The sequence below is a fragment of the Cariama cristata genome, unplaced genomic scaffold (genome assembly GCF_000690535.1).
Source record: "Cariama cristata isolate BGI_N322 unplaced genomic scaffold, ASM69053v1 scaffold15056, whole genome shotgun sequence".
In the NCBI taxonomy this organism is placed as follows: Eukaryota; Metazoa; Chordata; class Aves; order Cariamiformes; family Cariamidae; genus Cariama; species Cariama cristata.
The window spans coordinates 12,881-33,236 of record NW_009620520.1 but is presented as its reverse complement, the minus strand read 5'-3'; the positions used below and the strand labels follow the sequence as shown (position 1 = coordinate 33,236).

The window sequence follows — 20,356 nt, the reverse complement described above, 5'->3', positions numbered from 1 at the left end:
AGCACTTCAGAGATTAAAGAGCCGGCCTGTCTGCATTTCAGAAAACAACTTAAAGGCTCCACAAGACACCTGTACTACTGTGGAAAGAAAATATGCAGAGTGGAAATGTCCAAATATACAAATATATAGATATGTATATATAAAATTAATTAAATTTATTATTTACTGACCATCAGTATTTGTGGGCATGCTTACTCTAAGGATGAAATACAATAAAGTATATGAAAGGAGGAGACAACCATTAGGAAACACATATAGTATATGGAACTGATTGAATACATACATACACAGGAGAGCTGGGATTTGGATTCTTTGCGTTGCTGCTGCTGAACTACAGGATCCCACTGAATGCTGCTCAGCTCAGTGCTGTTCACAGATACGCAATTAATAGCTTGCTACCTACTATCCGTCCTGAATAAAGAAACCTGAGCAACAAATCTGTTGTCAATATCAACCTCATGGATAGAGAAATCCAAGGGAGTCTAGTTCTTGGAAGAGGCAAAATTAGGGACTGGTTTGAGCAATGAAGGCAAACAGGTGCCCCCTCAACTGATCAGTGCAATTCTGAAACCTTGAAAGGAACAGCTAACATTTACAGGAAGCCTTGATCACCCAGAAAATAAGAAGTGCTAAAGAGTAGAAAGCATGTGTTTTGAGAGAAAACAAGCTTACTAAGATAAATTACTAAATTAAAATCATCTATTTTACAATTAATTGAGCAGGAGTTTTAAAAATTACCAGTGCTGAATCCTACTTGAGTGTCATTATCCACACAATCAGATAATATAAATCACAATAGCACAGAAGCTGCAAGAAATTTGTTACAAAGTGAGATTGTGGACTCTTAAAGCAAAAAATTCTTCACTCTTTGTTTTTCTTCACCAGACCAGGAGGAAAGAGAGCCCTCTGACCAAACACACCCCTAACAAGTCTTTTAGACAACACCTATTTCTCTGAAAAACACCTATTTGAATGTTTCAATAGCACATTTCAGTGAGGTTGTTGGTCTTGACCATGCGTTCTTACACGGTTCCAGAAAACCATGACTTCTCTCCTCGCCTGAGCTGAGACTTCCATTTGTTCTTAAGTAAAATACCATATTTTTATGTAAATCATCATATTACCTATATTCTTCAGGCCACATGTCTTTTGCTGCAGGGTTTACCTCAGTGAACTCTGACACAATTCTTAGCATAGCATCAGCTATGAGAGCATGTCACCAGGGGAACAAAGGAAAAAGAGTACTTTGGGAAAATTTTCACAAGTCTAAAAGACATTAAGACCAAGGGATCTAAATGTTTGCATTCCTTTGTGAAGTACAATAAATTGCGACAGTCTGACAAATAGATTGCAAAAGTAAACACATCTGCATAATCCACAAATACCTGAGGATGCAAGAGACAATAGGGGCGACCCATCACAACTGGTTAGAAAGATTCCAGTGTGATTTCAGTAACACGCAGGGCAGATTTGTTTGCTTATTACTAAATCAAGCTTAGAAAACCTCTATAGAATACACCGTATAAAATTAAGTGGCCCGAGCATGGATACATTGAAGGGTTCTATTTCTTGATACGTGTGCTTCCTATAGCCAGAAAGTGATAAATAGAGACACCAACCAGTCAAATGAGTCTCTACTACTGAACAGTGTCACTCTAGTGACACGCTTTAGCAACCACACCATACGTTCCCGCTGGATTCAGCACCTCTATGAGGAGGGTCCAAAGTACAACTGCTCAGGTGTGGATTCACCGGTCCTGGGAATATGGGGCATAAACACCAAACTGCATTGATTTTAGAAATCAAAGGCACATGTATAAGGACTCAAAACTCATGCTTAATAGGGTTAAGAAAAGTCAATGCAAAATATGTTGAACTACAATCACTACATTCCTTATATTTTATATTAACTGAAGAGATGGTACTCTAAAGATGCTCTCAACCTACAACTGGAAATACATATTTGCTTTTTTTTCCCCTTGTACAATTTTTATTATTGCATGTTGCCCATGTGTGCTCCCAACATTAATGTGAATTTTTAAAAGTGCAAATCAGCCTTAATCAGTGGAAGTTTCTCCACAGGTTCTCTCACAATGGCTTATTTCTTATTTCTTGCTTAAAACACAGATCACAATCAGTATCAGCCAAAACAGCCTTGACTTAAAATAATCCAGATAATTTAAATTTACAAATATTGTAAGAGATAAGTCTTTATCCTGCAATAGATTAGCATGAGATTTTGAAAGGCAGCTACAGTAGCAAGACAGTACATTAAGGTCCCCAGCTTTGCAATGCAATCTGAAGTCACTGCTATGAAGAGAGATTACATATGAACCAGTTTATCAAATGTTTAAGTGAAGACAGTTGGTTTGATCCCCTTAAACGCAAACTGTTGTTTACCAGTTGCCCATAATTCACGGCAGTAGATTTTACAATAAGCTTTAAATACTATGGAACACACTCTCAAATTATATTTTCATCATAAGCATTTCAACAGAAACACGCTTTCTATCCAAAAGAGAGGGGCAGTAACGTGAGTTCAATATTAATTCCCCTTCCCTGCTCCAAATCAGAGTCATTACATGTTTCATTTCTACACAATCTGTAGGACTTTTAATTCTGTCAACTGAATCAATATCCTCTTGAAACACAGAAATTATCATACTGAATTAACCCACAGTCCACATAATTACTTATCCTAAGGTGTTTATCTCACATTTTAAGGAAGAGACCCTAGGAACAGGTCAAACTGATAATCTGCTGCCCACTGCTCCCAAAGTCCCATGGTGATCCCAGATGCTTACATTGGTTTAAGCAAGAAACCTATAAAGTTTAACTTTAAGAACACATACATCTGTCAAGACTATCAAGTTTCAACTGTGACAGTATTTTAAGCAGTAATGTAGATTCATGAACCAGATTTTAGCCTGATCATTTCGCATAGATCAAACAACCAAGTTTTACACTGCTTTGTATTCCTCTCATCAGAAATGGAATTAACTGTCAAATAAAAGTGTAAATTAACTGTCAAGCTGCCAGTAGTATTTGCTTATTGATCTGTAGGCAAATATCTTCATTGGACAGTACAGCTACAGTTGTTTTCATTTGTTCTTTACCACTCCTTTAAAATATTCATGCTGTATTTCTTACCAAAAGAGGACATGCAGCGTACTTGAAATAAGATATATAATGTATTACTTGGATTTTAGCTGAAGGAAGTTAATGACAGATTAAAAATTTTAGAAGTAAAAATAATGTAATCTATGTGTAAGCATCATAGAAAGAAAAAAAACCACACGACCAAAAAAACCTCCCAGAATAACCAAAAACCCACCTCCACCCCACCTTAAATCAGAAAATTTGAGTTAAGTACTTCTAACAGACTTTGCCTATTGCATCTCGAAGTCCTTCCAGCAAAGGAAGTCCTTTTGAGATTTTTCTTCCATAAAATTTATAAATTGACTTTGCAACATAATCAACTAAATACTCCAACTTTAATATTTTACATTCATACCAAAAACAATTAACAGTTTTTACAAAGTGTTATTTACTAAAACAATTCTTGTACAACAGTGCAGTATATCTAAATATATACATATGCCAACATCAAAGGGAGCATCAAAACAAACAAAACCAGAAATGCACTTTGCTACTGTGTACACTTTATTAAAACCAAAGCAGACTGCAGCAGGCTTCTTTTCTTTTTCTCATGACAAAGACAAAAATTATTTGGATTTCCAGAAGCACATGCGGAGTAGAAGAACAAAAAATCCTACCACCTTTTTGCCAAGGTAGCAGCATGAAAAGCGAACTTCAGATCTGCAATTTTACATAGTAGTAAATGGAATGTTTTCAAACACAACCAACTTAATTAAAGAAACAACGCTTCAAAAACGTACAGAGTGTTTTTTACATATTGAAGCAAAAAGATCAAATGTCAAGGCCTTCCAATGTTTTCCTATGGTGTTGGATAGTACACACATGAAGGTCAATATTCCTCATTGCAGCCGAAAATGAAAAAGGATTAGCTGTAGCATGGAGTTGGTCAGCTTTACCAAGATCAAATAACAGAGTAAAAAATGATTCTGCCTGCTGTTAGCAATGGAGGTTTTTGTAACATTTACTTTTATCTTTTTCTTAAAAAAAAAAAAAATCTCCCAGAAAAATTATGTTGCCTTGTTCTTCAAAAAACATACATGCATCTTCTCCAAAGGAAGCTGCAGCTATGTAATTCAAAGAGCCATTGTAGCTGCTGTAATTAGAGATGTTCTTTTTCATTCTGTCTGTGAAATCCAGCAGACAAGGAATAAAGTGAGACCTTTATATGTAAAGACTGCACAGATATCTTTGAAATATGAGTGAAAAATAAAGTAAGTGATATTAGAGAAAATAATAAAAAATTGAAGAATGAGGTATTAAGCAGTTCTCCAGTGTAAATTTGATGTTCCTGCCATCTAGATGAAATCAGAGAACTATAATAGCAGCCTAGATCTGATCAGCAGAATACGTATATGCTATTAAGAGCAAATTTATCTCCTTTGCTACATCTTTGCTTTTGCAATCTGGCAGAATTCTCTGAAGTTCCGGTTATGCAAACTCGTTTCAGTTCCCCCTGCCTCAAAATTCATGAGCATTAACTGTACCATGAGGGCAATACGCTGCACCACACCTGTTGAGAAGCATGCAGTAATTCTTATGTTTTGTTCCTTTTTACTGTTGTTTTACTGCTGTCTACATGTACTTCGGCCAGTGACATTAAATACACATCTACATGGGTACCACTTACTAAGCGGAGGTGGGCAAATATGTTGCCACTGTTCCTCCAACTGCGCACTCTGGAACACACTGCCATGACATCACTGTAGCAAATTCTAACATGTTGCCTCAGTATTTTTTCTTGGATGTTTTACAGTAAATCTTGACATCTTTGTTATGCCCATATAAACTGAGATGATATACTTGAGTAAACAAGCTTTGTTTATAGAAGTGAAATGCACAGAAGGCACTTCACAGAGTTTGCTCCAGTTCATGATCACCAAGTCACTAAAATACCCCTTCTGTAGTTAATTAACAGTTTTGTGTTCCTTAATGAAAGGATTCAATAAAAAAGGGCTATACAAAACATTATGAAAACATTTTATCTTTCATTGTCAATTTACATGTAAAGAAACAAGACATTCAAAAACCAGGCCTTCTATTGGAACATCAATAACATATAATTTCCAGGGATTCCTAACTTTGAAATAGATTAACTTTCTGACACTTAATTATTTGCTAAAAAGCTTTCCATACAGTAGCTGTACAGGTACTTTCCCCCTCACCCATATTTCAGTGTTCAATGACATAGTAAGACAGAACATACGTGAACTTGGTCAAAACAATGCATAAACAAGGAATCTCAGAATAAATCACAGTAGAGAAGTACCAGCAATGGCATCTCCAGGTTCATGATATCAAATCAGCAGAGAACAGGTGAATTCAAATATAACTGCTAAATTATCAGTTGGAGAGGACATGAGAGGATGAGCAAGGGAATTAGTGCAATGACAGCATCTAGCAAGGCAGGAGAAGGCATAACTTTAGAGTATCTAGCATATGGGACACAACCAAGTGAGAAGACAAAATTTTTTCTGATAAATGAGAAAAATCAACATGAAGTAATACAGCCCCAAATTCAATTTAATTGAAAATTGCATCAGAAATGGAAAATGTAGGATGCAACAGAAATGCTAAAACTCTGAATCTAAAAATTTAGTGATCTACTGCACCAATTGGGGACAATGAAAACTGATTCTAAGTCAACTAAACTTCACAACTTGTTACCTTAGAGCAGTGACTCTAATAAAGGCATGAAGGAAAATAAAGTGTCCATCTTTTTTGCACCACTTTCATTACACTGAATTTATGGTGGCATTACACTTTAGAAAGTGGTTTTGGTCATGGTGAACACAAATGGAAGGCGATTTTAATTTTCTTAAAGATGGATAAATGCCCTAAATAAGTAAGTTGGAAAGCAGAAAAACTTAAGATACACATAAGTTTTCAATGTTCAAAGAAGAAGCCAGGAATGAGCATTTCTGTGTGTTAAGGAAAGAAGACTTCAAAGTTTTGAAAACAAAGACAAATTAGTAACAAAAAGTATTTTTTCCGAGTCATTTCTGTACAGAGGTTCCATAGACCCTTATTAGGGAACATGTGACACAGCATGTGAAAACCTAAGAATACAAATAGTCAATGTCAGCTGGACTATTTTGATGCTTGAAAATCACCTTTTCAATCTACTAAAAATTATCTATGACACAATATGTGAAAACCTAAGAATACAAATAGTCAATGTCAGCTGGACTATTTTGATGCTTCAAGCTTCTCCTTGAAACAGGGTCTAAGAACTATGGAGTAAAAAGTTATTTTCACTTTTGTGTAGAAAACAAATTTCTATACATGTTGTTTCTCTGATTTTGGAATAAGGTACTTAAAGCATGCAGAGAACAGGATCTAAATGATATTACGTGCCCTTTCTACAGAAAATCACCTTTTCAATCTATTAAAAATTATCTATGACACAATATATTGGATTTTTATTTTTTTTTTAATTTCCTATCAAATTCCACAGACTTTTGTGATGACACCAAGTACTGAAATAATGAGTTTGTTAGGGTGCTTAAGAATTCTAGAGGAAAAAAAAAGTGAAAATACTAGTATCAAAACAGCCAGCTGGCTAGAACATCCTCAACTGGAACACATCAGCTACGGGCACGTTTTTTAACCACCCCACTTAGAGGTTACAGAAAGTAGTCATCTGAAAGCATTAACAGACAAAATACTAGTGTCTATTAAAACAGTGAAACAAAGGCATGTTAGGTAACTGTGAACAGATGCAGGAGTGTACGGGATAACTGAGGTCAGCTTATAGTATAATGTGCAATTCCAACATTTAGTTCCAGAAGCATCACACTAAAATATAGCGTACAAAAGCGAACAATTTCTGACACGCATGCTAACAAGACTGAAAACACAGATCTGATTTTGAAGTCATCTAATATTGCTCTAGGTGGAATTAGAGGCGCTGGAAAAGGTTAGAGGAAACCAGAATGCATTAATAGATTGAATACAAATGCAAAGTAGCAACAGTCTTTGTATGCAAAACTCTGATTAAGCATATCTAAAATGCTGCCTTCCATTACCATGTTCCTTTTGCAGCACCTCAGCTACAGAAAGAAAATATCATGCCTTAAAGAGCCACCTGGCTAAGTTACTGAGAAATACAAGGGTTTAAAAAAGCCTAATGCATGTTGCTGCAGAAGAGAATTCAAAGCAAGCTAAAAGTGAAAGAAAATAAGATACCTCATAAACTAGTCACACTGTAGAAGGGCTAATAAACTCAAATGGTACAACTGGAAATTGAAACAGATGTTTAAGGCAGAAGTGCTTGTGTAAGAACAGTAAACAGAACAAATTGCTAAGCAAGGCCACAAGAGATAAAATAAACCCCTGAAGGTTTGTTCAGCGAAGTGATTTAAATGTCCATAATTCTCCGTGTTCTAATTGAGAAGACTTGAATAAAGTAGTGTTATTCATGTGGTGTGTTCCAGTTTAAAACTCCATCGTTTCTCTTCCAACTCAATTCCTTTGTCTTTGGTGTAATCTCTACCAACACATGTAGAACACAGTTCTGGTTCTCATTGTAAAAAACAACTTGGAAAAAATAAATTACATGCTTCTCATGATAAAATGCAAGATCCTGATCTGTTGCATGGTCCCATGATATGTTTAGCAGCCTCTGAATAGTAGTTTTAAGTTATTAATTACAACTGAAGCAGAATCATAATTTGCTGTTATCCCCTCAAATCGCTTACCAGTTAACTAGTTTACTTTGGTAAAGAAGCCACCTAATAGTCATGATACACTTGTGTTCAATTCAAGAAGTAATGAATCCTAGACTGAGATAAGTTTGTAAATTCATATATAGACTTTAGCTTGTAAGTGTAACCACGATATGCAGAATTACTGCTTTTCCTGCACTGGAAAAAGACATCACATCTGTCATAAAACTAGACAAAACTATGAAATATGGTTGTCAGTTCATGATTAAAATAAAATAGTAAAGTAAATTACTTTTAAACATTGTGTTAAATATATTCACATGATCACCATAGCTATACGAAATGGTCACTATTGCAATCACACACTATATGTACATAGCATATACGCCACAACAGTTTGCAAGTGTGATGAGTTTTCACAGACTAGCCAATTTTACCAGACATAAATAACCTTGTACCAATTTTTAGGCATTTTAAAAGGAATTAAATGTCCTAAATATATCCATTCCTCTGCAAAATTAAAAAAAAAAAAAAAAAAAAATCCTAAAAAGTCAGTGCAAATTGAACTTGTTCACCAAGATAGATTCTTACTAAGCTGAAGATAAACAAAGTTTAAGAGATTAAAGGAAGAAACTCATAGAACTGCCAACTGCCTTTAGCAGAGGTTAAAGATTAGGAATCAGAAGTCCTGGATCCTATAGCAGAGCCTTCTGTGAGTAACTATGCTGTGGTTGTTGAGGTGGCGGAGGCTGTGGCTGTTGTGGAGGTGCTTGCTGACTGCCTGCTGCCTGTGGCAGAGGTGTAGATGCTAAGTTATAGTTTGGCACCTGGGATATATTAGTTCCAGCATTCTGATAAGCAGCAACATCAACAGTAGCAGGTGGTGGACTGTACACTGACGCCTGGTTAGAGTAAGTATTTCCAGCAACAGAGCCAACCATTGCACTAAAAAATAAAATAAAATAAAAACAAACTTAAAGTTGAATTATCAAACAATTTACCAACAAAACAGCAACACTTTATTGCTTCTTCAGTTGTTCTATATGTACACACAAAAATCTCCTAACTCTGGACCCCTTGCATATTTAAAACTGTAGCCAATGGATTTTCCAATTAAAACTCAATCACACTTCTCAGATTTAAACACACCTAACACACCTCCCATGGATTTAAAACTAGACTGTGAATCTATACTTTGTTTTATTTTAATTTGCAACATGGAATCCCATCTATCTTCCATTCTGCTCATGAAAAAAAACAAAACCCAACCAACTGTTTTAAATAGCAAAACAAATCAGATGAAGTATGCAGAAACTCACTTTATCAATATATGTCTTACCACCCCAAATAAGTAACTTTGGGGGACAGAGACTGGCAAATACTTTAATAACTCAAGATGGGAGTTTGTCACAACTTTATAAAATAAAACCACTTTATACAGAGAGAAAAAATAAAACAAAAGAAATCCTCAAACCCTAATCTTTTCCTAAGGTCAGTTCAAAACTTTTTCACAATATAGGTAGCTTAGCCAAAGTTTACCATCTTTGGGCATCTACACAAAATAGAAAGCCACTTGTAGGTCCTTTATATGGGGAAGCTGTATAAGCTCTAGTAAGTATTCAGAGCCCATTCACTTCTTTCCCAAAATGAGCAGAATTCTCCCGATGCTGCCACAGTAAGATATTTGAAAAAAAGAACAATAGAATATACACTATCTCAGAAATTATGCAAAACCAGCTAGAGCAGCAGATAATTTTCATCATTAAATGTATATTTAAAGTTACCTTAAAAAAATTTAAAAAATCATCAGTCATGTCTGTAACATTTTCTCTAATTTTTTGTTTATAAAACAAATACAGATACATACATATATAAATTATATATTTCTTATATATAACATCAAAAACTAGAGAATTATAAAAACAACAGAAAAGTTTTGTCAGGAATTTTTATCAAATACATGACACCAATGAAAAGCATACTAGAAATAATTGCACTGAAGTATCATTACATTGCGTTTAAAATTATACTTCTGTAAGAAAAAAGAACTTCCTTTAAATATTATCTGTAGTCCTTTATGTTTAAATTGATTTAAACTTGAATAGGAAAATATTTAAAATTACTTTGTATAAGACGTCTGCGCAGGCTGACCAGGCAGTACTGAGCTGGCAGATGGAGTAACCGTGCCTTGGCTGAGAGAAGAGAGCTGTTCAGGAGGAAGATTATAGCCTTGAATATGACCCATCTGTGCACTCCCTGCCACCAAATATGCGTTACTTTGAGGTTGCCCTGGATAAACCTAGGAAGTTAAATAAAGGAATATTAAAAATAAAATACAAGAAAATTTGGTATTTAACATCTAACTTCAGAACCTAAAGACAGTCTTTCAAACCTTTTATTACAGATGTTTTAACAGAAAGCAACTGATTGTCTTCTATTAAGTGTTGCAGTGCAAAAAAACTACCAGATTTTCAAAGGACATTATTTACATTTCTAACCTCAGGCTCCAGTACCAAAAGGATCAAGCAGTTTCAGTTGAAAATAAGGTCATGTTTTACAACTGACTAGAGGAAAAGCTTACTAGTAGATGTGTCAACTGTATTCTAAATCAAGACTAAATTTCTAAATACTATGCTTCTGTTCAATGATGAATTATTTGGCTTAACACAAATTACCAGAAGAAATTATCAGGTCTTATGCGCAACTGAGTTCATGTGAGTTTATGATATACAGTTCTTCTGTCTTAAGATCCATGAATTTCAGATGACATATTCATAGAAGGCTTATCAATATCACAAAAGAATTTTAGAAGGCAGTAAAGGCATGAGACCTCCTAACTTTTCAGAACTTTATACTGCCTCATCTTCATCTCAAAACCCAGTTTTTCCCTCTAAGAATCCCCAGAAACATGCCCATTTATAAAACATTAAAATTATTTGATAGGGTCATGACACGATTGCTTATCACATTTGAACAGAAGACAATGTTCCTCTTAAAGACACTGCAAAAACATACATCCTCTTCCTTAAAAGACACTGAAAGAAAGTACTTACTTGTAGGAAGCTAAAAGAACTAAATCTACTTCAATGGTTTATATAATACAACATAGGTATTAATAAGTTGGCTTGAATTTTTTTTACTCACTCAAAAAGTAGGTAAATTATTGAAAAAACAGTTTGAAATGTTATATATTCCTATAAACAGGAAAAGAATACAGCAAGTGTGCATTATACTATGGAATTGGATATTTAAATGTTTAAAAGACCTTTTAAAAATACCATAGTATATGAATAAGCCAAAAGACCTACTCAGAGATAACAGTCAATTACATGGAAATGCTGTCATGAAAGAATTACGATTTTTAACTTCAGTAATTTAAATGCTAAATGCTCTCTACTGATATCTCAAAAAAAGGAAACTAAAAGAAGAGGTTGATTTTAGAGCGGGAAGGACATAATCTTAAACAGGAATTGTACTTCTTTGGTTCTTCACTTTCTTTCACCCACTACGCAAAGCCCTGGCAGCTGTAATTTTTAATTTTATGTGCAACTCAAAGCACAGGATGGGGTTTTTCCTTGATCAAAAAGAACCAAACGGAAAAGAACTAAAAGTGTTAGAACCTGCAAAAGGAGAATATCCAAAGCTTGCAGCTGAAAACAAGGAATTTTTTTTTTTTTTTCTTTTTTAAACATACTGTGTTGGGAGAAAACACTGCTCTTTCATTTGAGACTATCTCTGAAGGAGCAAGATGATTTTAACCTAGCATTAAGGTAACAAAGGTCATAAAAAGAGATTTCCAACTCAAGGGGCGAGGAGGATGGGAACAGAAGGGCAGAAATAGGAAGTAAATTATTACTTTCAATCAATATGCTCCACCACACGTTATATATCAGTATATATTTATTTTAGTAATGTAGAGAAGTATACTGTAAAAAAAAATAAAATACTTGAGCCAGTTTTGAAAACAAGTTAACTTGTGAAAAACTGCTTATCATTAATAATTTATAAGAAATAAACCAGAGCTCAGTATGTACTTGATAACATCAATGGTTATTAATGGTTGCATACATACCTGAGAGCCAGAAACACCAGATGACTGCATGTAATACTGTTGGTTTTGTAGTTTTGCATACATGGAATACATTGGGTCTTCATTCATCAATTTGTTATACAAAGAAAGAGCTTCCATTGCCTTAACATTGAGCTCTGAAAGTTCTGAATGTTTCCTAGAAAATATATTTTACAGTTTATTCTACAATTTAGATAACTTTAGTACAGGACAGACAATACAAGGAACTTTCATAAGGTGTGATAAGCAACATATTCTTACTGCCTGTGAAGTGATGCTTGACAAGTGCCAGAATGTCAAATGGTACAATACTATAAAATATTATGTGACTAGGGAAAAAACCCTTCAGACCTCCTCCCAGATGAGGAGCTACTAATAAGTATACCTATTTTCTTTGACAGTATTCACAGAAATGATTAAGATATCATTAAGTAACAACACTGGTATTTCTAAGAATGAGTCTTAATTTGAGTCAAAACACATGACTTTTTTTACCTGTCTATATCTTCCAACTTTTCATCTATGAGAGGTCCCATCTGATGGCACATTGCTAGAACAGAAAGACATCAAAATATATCAGAGTAATAAAGATTTCCATACTGTAAAGTCAGAAAGCAGCTTTAAAAAAATTATCAGATAGACACGTGTAGACGCTAGTCCAAATTTTTTTTAGATCATTACTATCATTACTATAACCTACAAGCCAAAAGAGTTATAGTAACAGAGGTAGTGTCATGAACAATTTAAGAATGAGATCCAGCTGAAGTTCTCAGTAGCGGTACAGTTTCAAAAGTATATTTTAAAAAGAAAACAAAATATACAGTGAAACAAAACACATTTAACATCCAGGAAGTACAAAGCTGAAACTATTTTGCATAAAAAGGTTCAGGTAAATCTGAAAAGCAATCTCTTCTTCAAGGAAGAAAATTTGCCTCTGCAACCTTGATCATGTGCTCAACTAACATTACTACAAAAAGACTATCTATGAAAACAATGAAGGGGAAAACAGGTTGCAATGACTTAAAGTATCTGGAAGTCAAAGATACTAATAGCATGCTGCTATCTCACTAGAATCATAATTGGGGGAATGTGCCTTTTTCAAACCACTAACACGTGCAAAAACCAATAACAAAAATTGCCAGAAGTAGAATGGAAATGTATTAAAACAAAAATGCACCACCTCCCCCCCAACTTTCAGCACAAGGACATGGGGCTCAGGCAACTGCCAAGCAAACCACAGTTAATTAACACAAAGACGGAGTTTGTCAAATGTAAAATAAACACACAGGAAGCTGAAAGGGAATACCACAGTCTAACCCTACTCCAGAATGCAAAATGTGCCCACTTATCCAAGCAATGAACTATTTACTAATCAAGAGATGTGTTTAATCCCAAAAGCCACTCAACATTCAAACCAAGAGATGAGAAAAAAAAGATTGAGGCATCAATGACCTAAATGCATTATAAGCAGCTCTGGAACACTGTCTTCACTCTCAGTTTTCCCTAATTAGAAATGCAGAAGGTCCTGAAAGCCTCTGGGCCATGATGGGTGAACAGGCATCGCTGATGTGTTCCTCGAAGGCAACTCTAGGTGAATGAGGAGTTGTACGAAAGGCACCCATCTGCTTCTTTGAACTTGGGATCAGTAATACATTGGCAGAAATGGCGGGAAAAGATGTAAAACCCAGTGTAAGTTCTGCCTATTTTCATGAATAACACAAAGTGTGGTAAAAGGCATGACAAGGATTGCTTAAATGTCTGTACGCAAACATGATGACTGCTCTGCTGCCAACCACTAACCCTAGGCTCCTGAAAGTGTTGGGATGAGCTCTCCAATTTAAAGGCATTTGTGACTGGACTTCTGAATGGCAGGAGAAAATGAAGTGGATTTTTTGTTAAACGTTGACCAGCACCTGCCACCACTGGTAGGAACCCAAGATCCAACACATGTCTATAAGAAAATTCCCAGAACCTATGCCAAAAATAGTAGCTACCCAAGACCTACTTGAGTGCAGAGCAAGTACAGTCTTGAATATGGCATTGTAGAACTATATGTAGCCATATGACTAGTAAGCATTGTTGCAGGTAGCTGGGGAGTGATCCTCTGACTACACTATAGCTTTCGGATTCTAGAAGCAGTCCCACAGTTTAATATAAAAATCAGCATCGTTCTAATGATCTCGCAATGTATTTTGAAAGGAGATCCTAATGTAAGACATATCTGGAGGTTGGCTGACAAGCATATCTCTAATTTCTTTGCCTCTGTCCTGGACCAGATATACCCAATCTGCTTCTTAGATATCAGCCTCTATAGCTATATTTGTTACTTGAAAGAATGAAACCATTCATGTTTCTTTCTACCCCTCCTTTAGCTTTAGTGGAACTAGAATATGTGCAGACATGTCAGTGATGTGCAGTTCCTAAAACAGGTTTCATTTATAGGTATGATGAATCAGATGAGTGTGGAAAGTCGGGATATCCAAAAGCTCACAAGCTTATGCAATTTTTCCTGCTAGATCTGGAATCTGCCATTTTCTTAACAAAGTCTGGTCCTATCTGAAGCGTCAATTTAAGCCAATGTTCTGTCTCATAATCAGTAAGTTTCTTTATTTCCTTCACCTAAGTTCCCTTCCAAAAATTTTGGTGCATCTATCAACTCAGGTAGAATGGTCCATAATGCCTCTGAACAGGTAGTCTGAATAATTTGAGTCTAAAAGACTAATCTAATTTGTAGTACTCTATAAGGTATTCATTAATATGAAAGTCCTATAGAAATACGCATGCAAGTGAAAAGTATGTGGGACACCCGTAGGTCTACTCTAAACCTCTGCAGTACTTCTGCTTACTCTCATGGAATCTTCCTTATGTTTCTTTGTAACTCATGCTGTGCTACTTGTCCTGATTTGGCTAAGAGAGGACTATTTCTCTGTTCAGTAGATTTTCCTTCAGTTAAGTTTCTTCTGAGTAACTGCACTTTCTGGAGTTAGCTACAGGTTTTTCAGACAGTGTCTGCTTTCAGAATTGAAAATGCTTGATGTTTATAGTTGTTATGAAGGTAACGGGGGGATTGGTATGCAGAAAGGTCCAGGTTTATGTTTATTCCTGTGGGAACCAAGGTCACTGCTGACTCTGTTAGGGTCCACAAGTGAAAAGGTGTAAAAAGGTCGCACCTGTGGAAAAGTGTGGACAGAATAGGTGACCAAAAACTGACCAATGAGGTATTCCATCCCATACACATGGATACTCAGTATAAGGCTATGGGATCACAGGGGTCAGCCTTTCTTCTTTCATGGCCGGCATTGTTGTGGGACTCTCTTAATTCTCCTGCCTCTGATCCCAATCTGTGTATTCCTGAATCCAGGAGTGATTGAGTCACTGAGTCTGAGTCCAATCCAGGACATCCAGGTCCCAACCCTGCCACATCAGTGATACAAGCTACCACAGCTCCCAATTCCATGATCATCACTGGGAAACTCAATATTGGGTTTGTATATTTTTATTTCTATTACTAGCAGTATTAATATTAGTATATTCTTTTTCATTTTTGTTGTTTTAATTTTCCAACCCACAAGTCTCTCCCCCTTTTCTCCTCTCATTCCCCTTCTGGGGAAGGAAGAGGTTAATAGAGAGCAGCTGCCATCTGCTTTAACTGCCAGCCCAGTCTTAAATGGTGACACTACTCTATGGGGGAAAAAAAATAAAAGTATGAATAAGATTGAGATTGAATTAAATATTCCTGTGTCTTGAAAAGAAAAATAATATAGAATATAGTTTTCTTGAGAGAGGAGTGGATTTGTTTTAAGTTAAAATTTTGCACTTTGATGTCTTAGACGGGAAACAGGAAGTGAGAAGATAATTATGGCTCAAGCACTTTCCTCAGGTATGCTTGTGGTGTGCACATGAAGCTGAAGTAATTTCCGCTTAGTTTCAGTTTCTTTTGATATAGGTAATTACTAGAGAGGGAAACAACAACAACAACAAAAAAAGATCTTTTCTTACCCTCAAGATGAAGCAATTCTGGGAGGTCTGGCTGGTCATCAGATGGATCCGCACTTTGTAACATCTGCAAGAGTTGGTCCATTTTGTCCTAGAACACAAAGGACATGTGAGGGGGAGAATTAACACTTTCAGGATAGTAAATTAAAGCAGCTATTTACAACAACCATTTGGATCTCTTGGGACTTGGAAATCATCTAGACTAAGAAAATACAAATCATACATGCTCCTCTACAGCAATGAAGATGCTTGAACAAGGAAAAACCAAATGATAAAAACTATTAGTAGCAACAAGTAGAACATGCAGAATACAGTTTTATTCCTAAAAGTCCTTCTAAACAGTATTTTCTGAGTGGTTTCCATTTTTCCATTCTTGTTATTACATGTGCAATACCACCACCTAGTGGGACTAGTGGAAATGATTTGACAATACATAGAGTACTTTAAAAAGAAATGGGTAGAACTAAATTCGCTGAAAAACTATCCTGCATTTTGTAAGTGTATGAAGCCTATCATTACTAATATGTATGAAAGGGGTTTTTTTAAGATTATGCTTGGAGGGGTTGCTTCAGAATAAGTCATTCTTGATTAACCAGTTTAAGTGAAACACATTTATAAAAATACCAAAGGGTAGAAAAATAAACAGGCATAAACTCTTTGAAAAGCATGTATTGAAGTGAACTATATTGCTTAACCAAACATTACACGTAAATGATTAAAAATCGCTTTTTAACTGAGTGCTATCAAATACGTAGCCTTTAACAGGTCAAAGTAAAATAGGTTGTATCAAAGTGGAAACTAAAACCATGGGTTTTTTCTCCTTAACTCCAGGAAAGGGAGGAAGAAGCCAAACGAACAACTTCCTTAAAAATTATACTATGGCAATTTTAAAAATAAACCAAGACAAGACACTAAAACATAAACCAACATGGAATCACAGCAGACAAAATCTGGAAGGCACCTCAAGGCAGGCCTGAGATAGGCTATTTCAGCACATTACAGATTAGTATCTCTTGGGAGGAAGAGTATTTGAGGCAGGAGTTAAATAAGACTTTAGGAGGGCAGTAACTGATTTTTCTTTTCAAAAAAGAATGACAGAACCCTAGTTGAAAAAGAAATGGAAGGTCATGAGAGAGAAAGAATTGTTCTCTTTAGAATTTTTCCCTAAGCTGCCTGGGAAGCGAGGGAGGGGGAGAGGAGGGAAAAAAAGGCCAGGGAAAAACATCCTGGGCTGAGAGTTCCTGGGAACCTTGCAGAATCACTGCAGTGAGATTGTGCAAATCTTTCTTACTACTACTTACTACTACTACCATGAGCTACAAAAAGCTCATGGTTTTCAGAGAAGGAAAGAGATGTTTCAGACAGGGGGAAGACTGGTGGTTTTACTGGAAATAAATGTAAGACAGCATTCAAGGTGGGTATCTCTGAGGTATCCTGAAGTACTTAAAGCAAAACTTGAAAGCAAATGTGTCACTCCACACCGAGCTTCTAGTTTGGAGGTGAACAGCTGGAGTAGGGCCTTAAATGGAATGCAGTTTCCAAATTCAGGTTCAGAAATTCCTAAGAACTCCAAGACACATAAACAAATTAAAATACTGAAGATTTATTTTTTTTAATTAAATCAGCTTTCCCTTCCCATTCTTTTTTGATTATGTTTTCCTGATATCTCAAAATGGTTTTGAAGTACAAGATGAAAGGGTTAAACATCACATATTTAAATGTACCAGCAGTTGAAAATCAGTACTTTTATCATGCTTACTTCATCAATATAAACTGGCTCAGGCTCAGGTTCTATTGTCTCTACTTGAACTTCATCACTGAACTGCACTGTTTTCTTCTCAGCTTTCACTGTAAGATAAACAGGCAGATTTTATTTTATACAATAAAAATAAACAAAAGAATGACATAAATATTATACAGCTAGCATGTTGCCTAAGTTCTTTGCATTTGAAACATCTACTGTGAAAATTTTAAAAATTAGTATTTTGTTGACATTTGAAGGCCAAAAACATCTACACAGACTTAAACAATTTTCTTAAACAAATCTGTAAATTGCATAAAAAAACAGACATCAGTTCACAGTAGGTCAATAGAAACATGTTTTATCAAGTAAATGTCTTTATCATAGTCTCCCTGCACATAACTTACTTATTAGTAAGTCATCAGGAAGACAGACTAAGAAAGGATGATTGGAAGAAATAGGGCTAATGAATCAGGTTTAAGAGAAAACTGGTAAAATCATCTGTAACAAACTGGAGCTTTCTTTTCTCCAGAGCAAAGTACAGAATCAAAAGTTATCAAATTTTCCTATTCCTTCTCCATCAAATAGAACCTGCAAAAGCATCTCACTCCCCTGTAGTAGAGGTCACAAAAAAAAAGCAGCTGCCAAATACTACCCTTATCATAGTACTCTTATCAGTTAGTCTTAACATAGAACAGATGACTCCTACAGCACACAATTCTGCTGACCTGCTCATACCTTCGGCACACTCACATTGAGACCACTGGAGATTAATCTTGTAAACCCATCAGATACAGAAATAAGTTCTAGAATCTTAAAACCTTGTCTAATATTTAATATTTTTATTAACTATTTAGAGTAGGTTAGACTGATATAAACAGATACAAGATAATCAGTATGCAGAAAATAACCTCCTTCCATTATGCATACATAAATACCTACAGTATGTACGTTTCTTGAATTGTTTGAACCATGGTAATCTGTTTCCAACTTCTATCTGGCCTTCATTTTTCCCTTGATCAGACAGGTAACATTGCAATCGGGTATAAAGGAAATTTGGAGGAAAACTGCTGTTGCCTACATTTATCCAGGTGTCAATGGACTTGTTAAATGAGCCTCAAGGAAGCTACTGACAAAGCCAGCAGCAAACAGCACCATATTTTTCAGCAGATGCCAGCTTGGGCAACCTTGGTCTGACACATAAAGATATCACTGTTGTTTGTGAGAGCACAGCAAGGGCTCCTCAGTTTTACTTTGAGTATCACATTAACTTGCAACTGAACTCTATCATAAGGGAAAGGAAATAGAAAAAGTAAATCACTACAGAAATATTCCTTGGGCCATGGCAAGGCTTAATTTATATACATAAATAGAATGTTACTTACTCATTTCTGGCTCAGCAGAAAGATCAGCTGTTACAAAATTAGATGGAAACAATCCTACACCCTGATGAGTTTCACCTTTCCACCAATTTGGATCACTAAAGATAAAAAAAGTAATTAAAATCCCCATACATTAAAAAAAAACCACCATACTCACATGGAATTTTCCTAAGAATTGCACTGTACAAGGCATTTATATTACTTGTACATAAATATAATTTGTATATACACAGAAATCTTTATACAAGAATCTTGATGTAATGACATTGGTATGTAAAAAATCTAGGAGATAACTAAATAAAATATTTAATTTGTAAATCTATTCTATTGCAATTGTATTCCAATGTATGTTTTTACATAGAAGATATGATTATTCCTGTTTGTTTTTTACATTCTAATATACTTATAGTAGGCATTCTACATAAATTACCTGTCATCAAGGATAGTTATAAGTTCTCCAGCTTTAAAAGTTAGTTCATTGTCTTCAGCAGCCTCAAAATCATAGATTGCACGAACCTTTCGGCCCTCATGTTTATGATTTGTTAAAAGGCTTGAGGTGCTCGGATACAAACTGGAAAGCGTTGTTTGCTGTTGCCTTTGCTCTTTCAGTGATAGTTCAATAGCTACAAAAGAAGAGTTGTTCACGTGAAAATTCCCTATAAAAATGGGTTGAACGACATGAAAATTTAAGTCCATGAAAACTTTCAGTAGAATTCCATTCCTGCATTATAATCAAGTTCTGCTTTTCACTTACAAATAATGTTAAAAGACAAAAAGATGTTTTACAACTAGAGCACAATTCTGCCCATAGATTTACTGAGGCTTTCAACATGGACAGAATGAATAAATAGCACTTAAGCACAAACAGGATAACTCAGTGAAGTTATCAATTATTTATTACTCTATTATTGTTGTTATTACCTTGAATTGATGTAAGTATTTACATTCTTACTAGCATATACATGATGTTGAACTTTTCCAGATCACTTGAAACATTAAAAAAAGATACAGCTGTTCAGGTAAACACTGTTTCTCTGTTAGACCAGGAGTCTTTAGCCTGGATTCACAGAATCAAAGAATCACACAGATTGGTTGAGGTTGGAAGACTCCTCTGGAGGTCATCTTGTCCAATCCCCTGCTCAAGCAGGGTCATCTAGAGCTGGCTGCCCAGAACTATGTCCAGACAGCTTCTGAGTCTCTCCAAGGATGGAGATTCCACAACCTCCCTGGGCAACCTGTGCCAGCACACAGCTACTCTCACAGTAAAAAAGTGCCTCGTTATTTCATAATCAAGAAAAAGATTTTTTCTTGGACAAGCAAAATTTTGTCCATTCCTTTTCTTTCC

At 35.5% G+C, this 20,356-nt stretch overlaps 1 protein-coding gene across 1 annotated transcript in view; it reads right to left on the bottom strand.

Annotated features, from left to right (window-relative positions):
* Positions 1 to 8,286: 8,286 nt before the first annotated feature.
* STAM (signal transducing adaptor molecule (SH3 domain and ITAM motif) 1) overlaps positions 8,287 to 20,356 on the bottom strand; it is a 20,887-nt gene continuing 8,817 nt past the window's right edge. Inside the window, exons 6-13 of the mRNA XM_009701642.1 lie at positions 19,442 to 19,634; positions 19,015 to 19,109; positions 17,648 to 17,736; positions 15,892 to 15,979; positions 12,388 to 12,442; positions 11,896 to 12,049; positions 9,947 to 10,122; positions 8,287 to 8,768 (exon numbers count right to left, since the gene is read on the bottom strand). Of these exons, the coding sequence (XP_009699944.1) occupies positions 8,519 to 8,768; positions 9,947 to 10,122; positions 11,896 to 12,049; positions 12,388 to 12,442; positions 15,892 to 15,979; positions 17,648 to 17,736; positions 19,015 to 19,109; positions 19,442 to 19,634 (1,100 nt within the window). The 3' untranslated portion in view covers positions 8,287 to 8,518. The remainder of the gene's footprint in view (positions 8,769 to 9,946; positions 10,123 to 11,895; positions 12,050 to 12,387; positions 12,443 to 15,891; positions 15,980 to 17,647; positions 17,737 to 19,014; positions 19,110 to 19,441; positions 19,635 to 20,356) is intronic.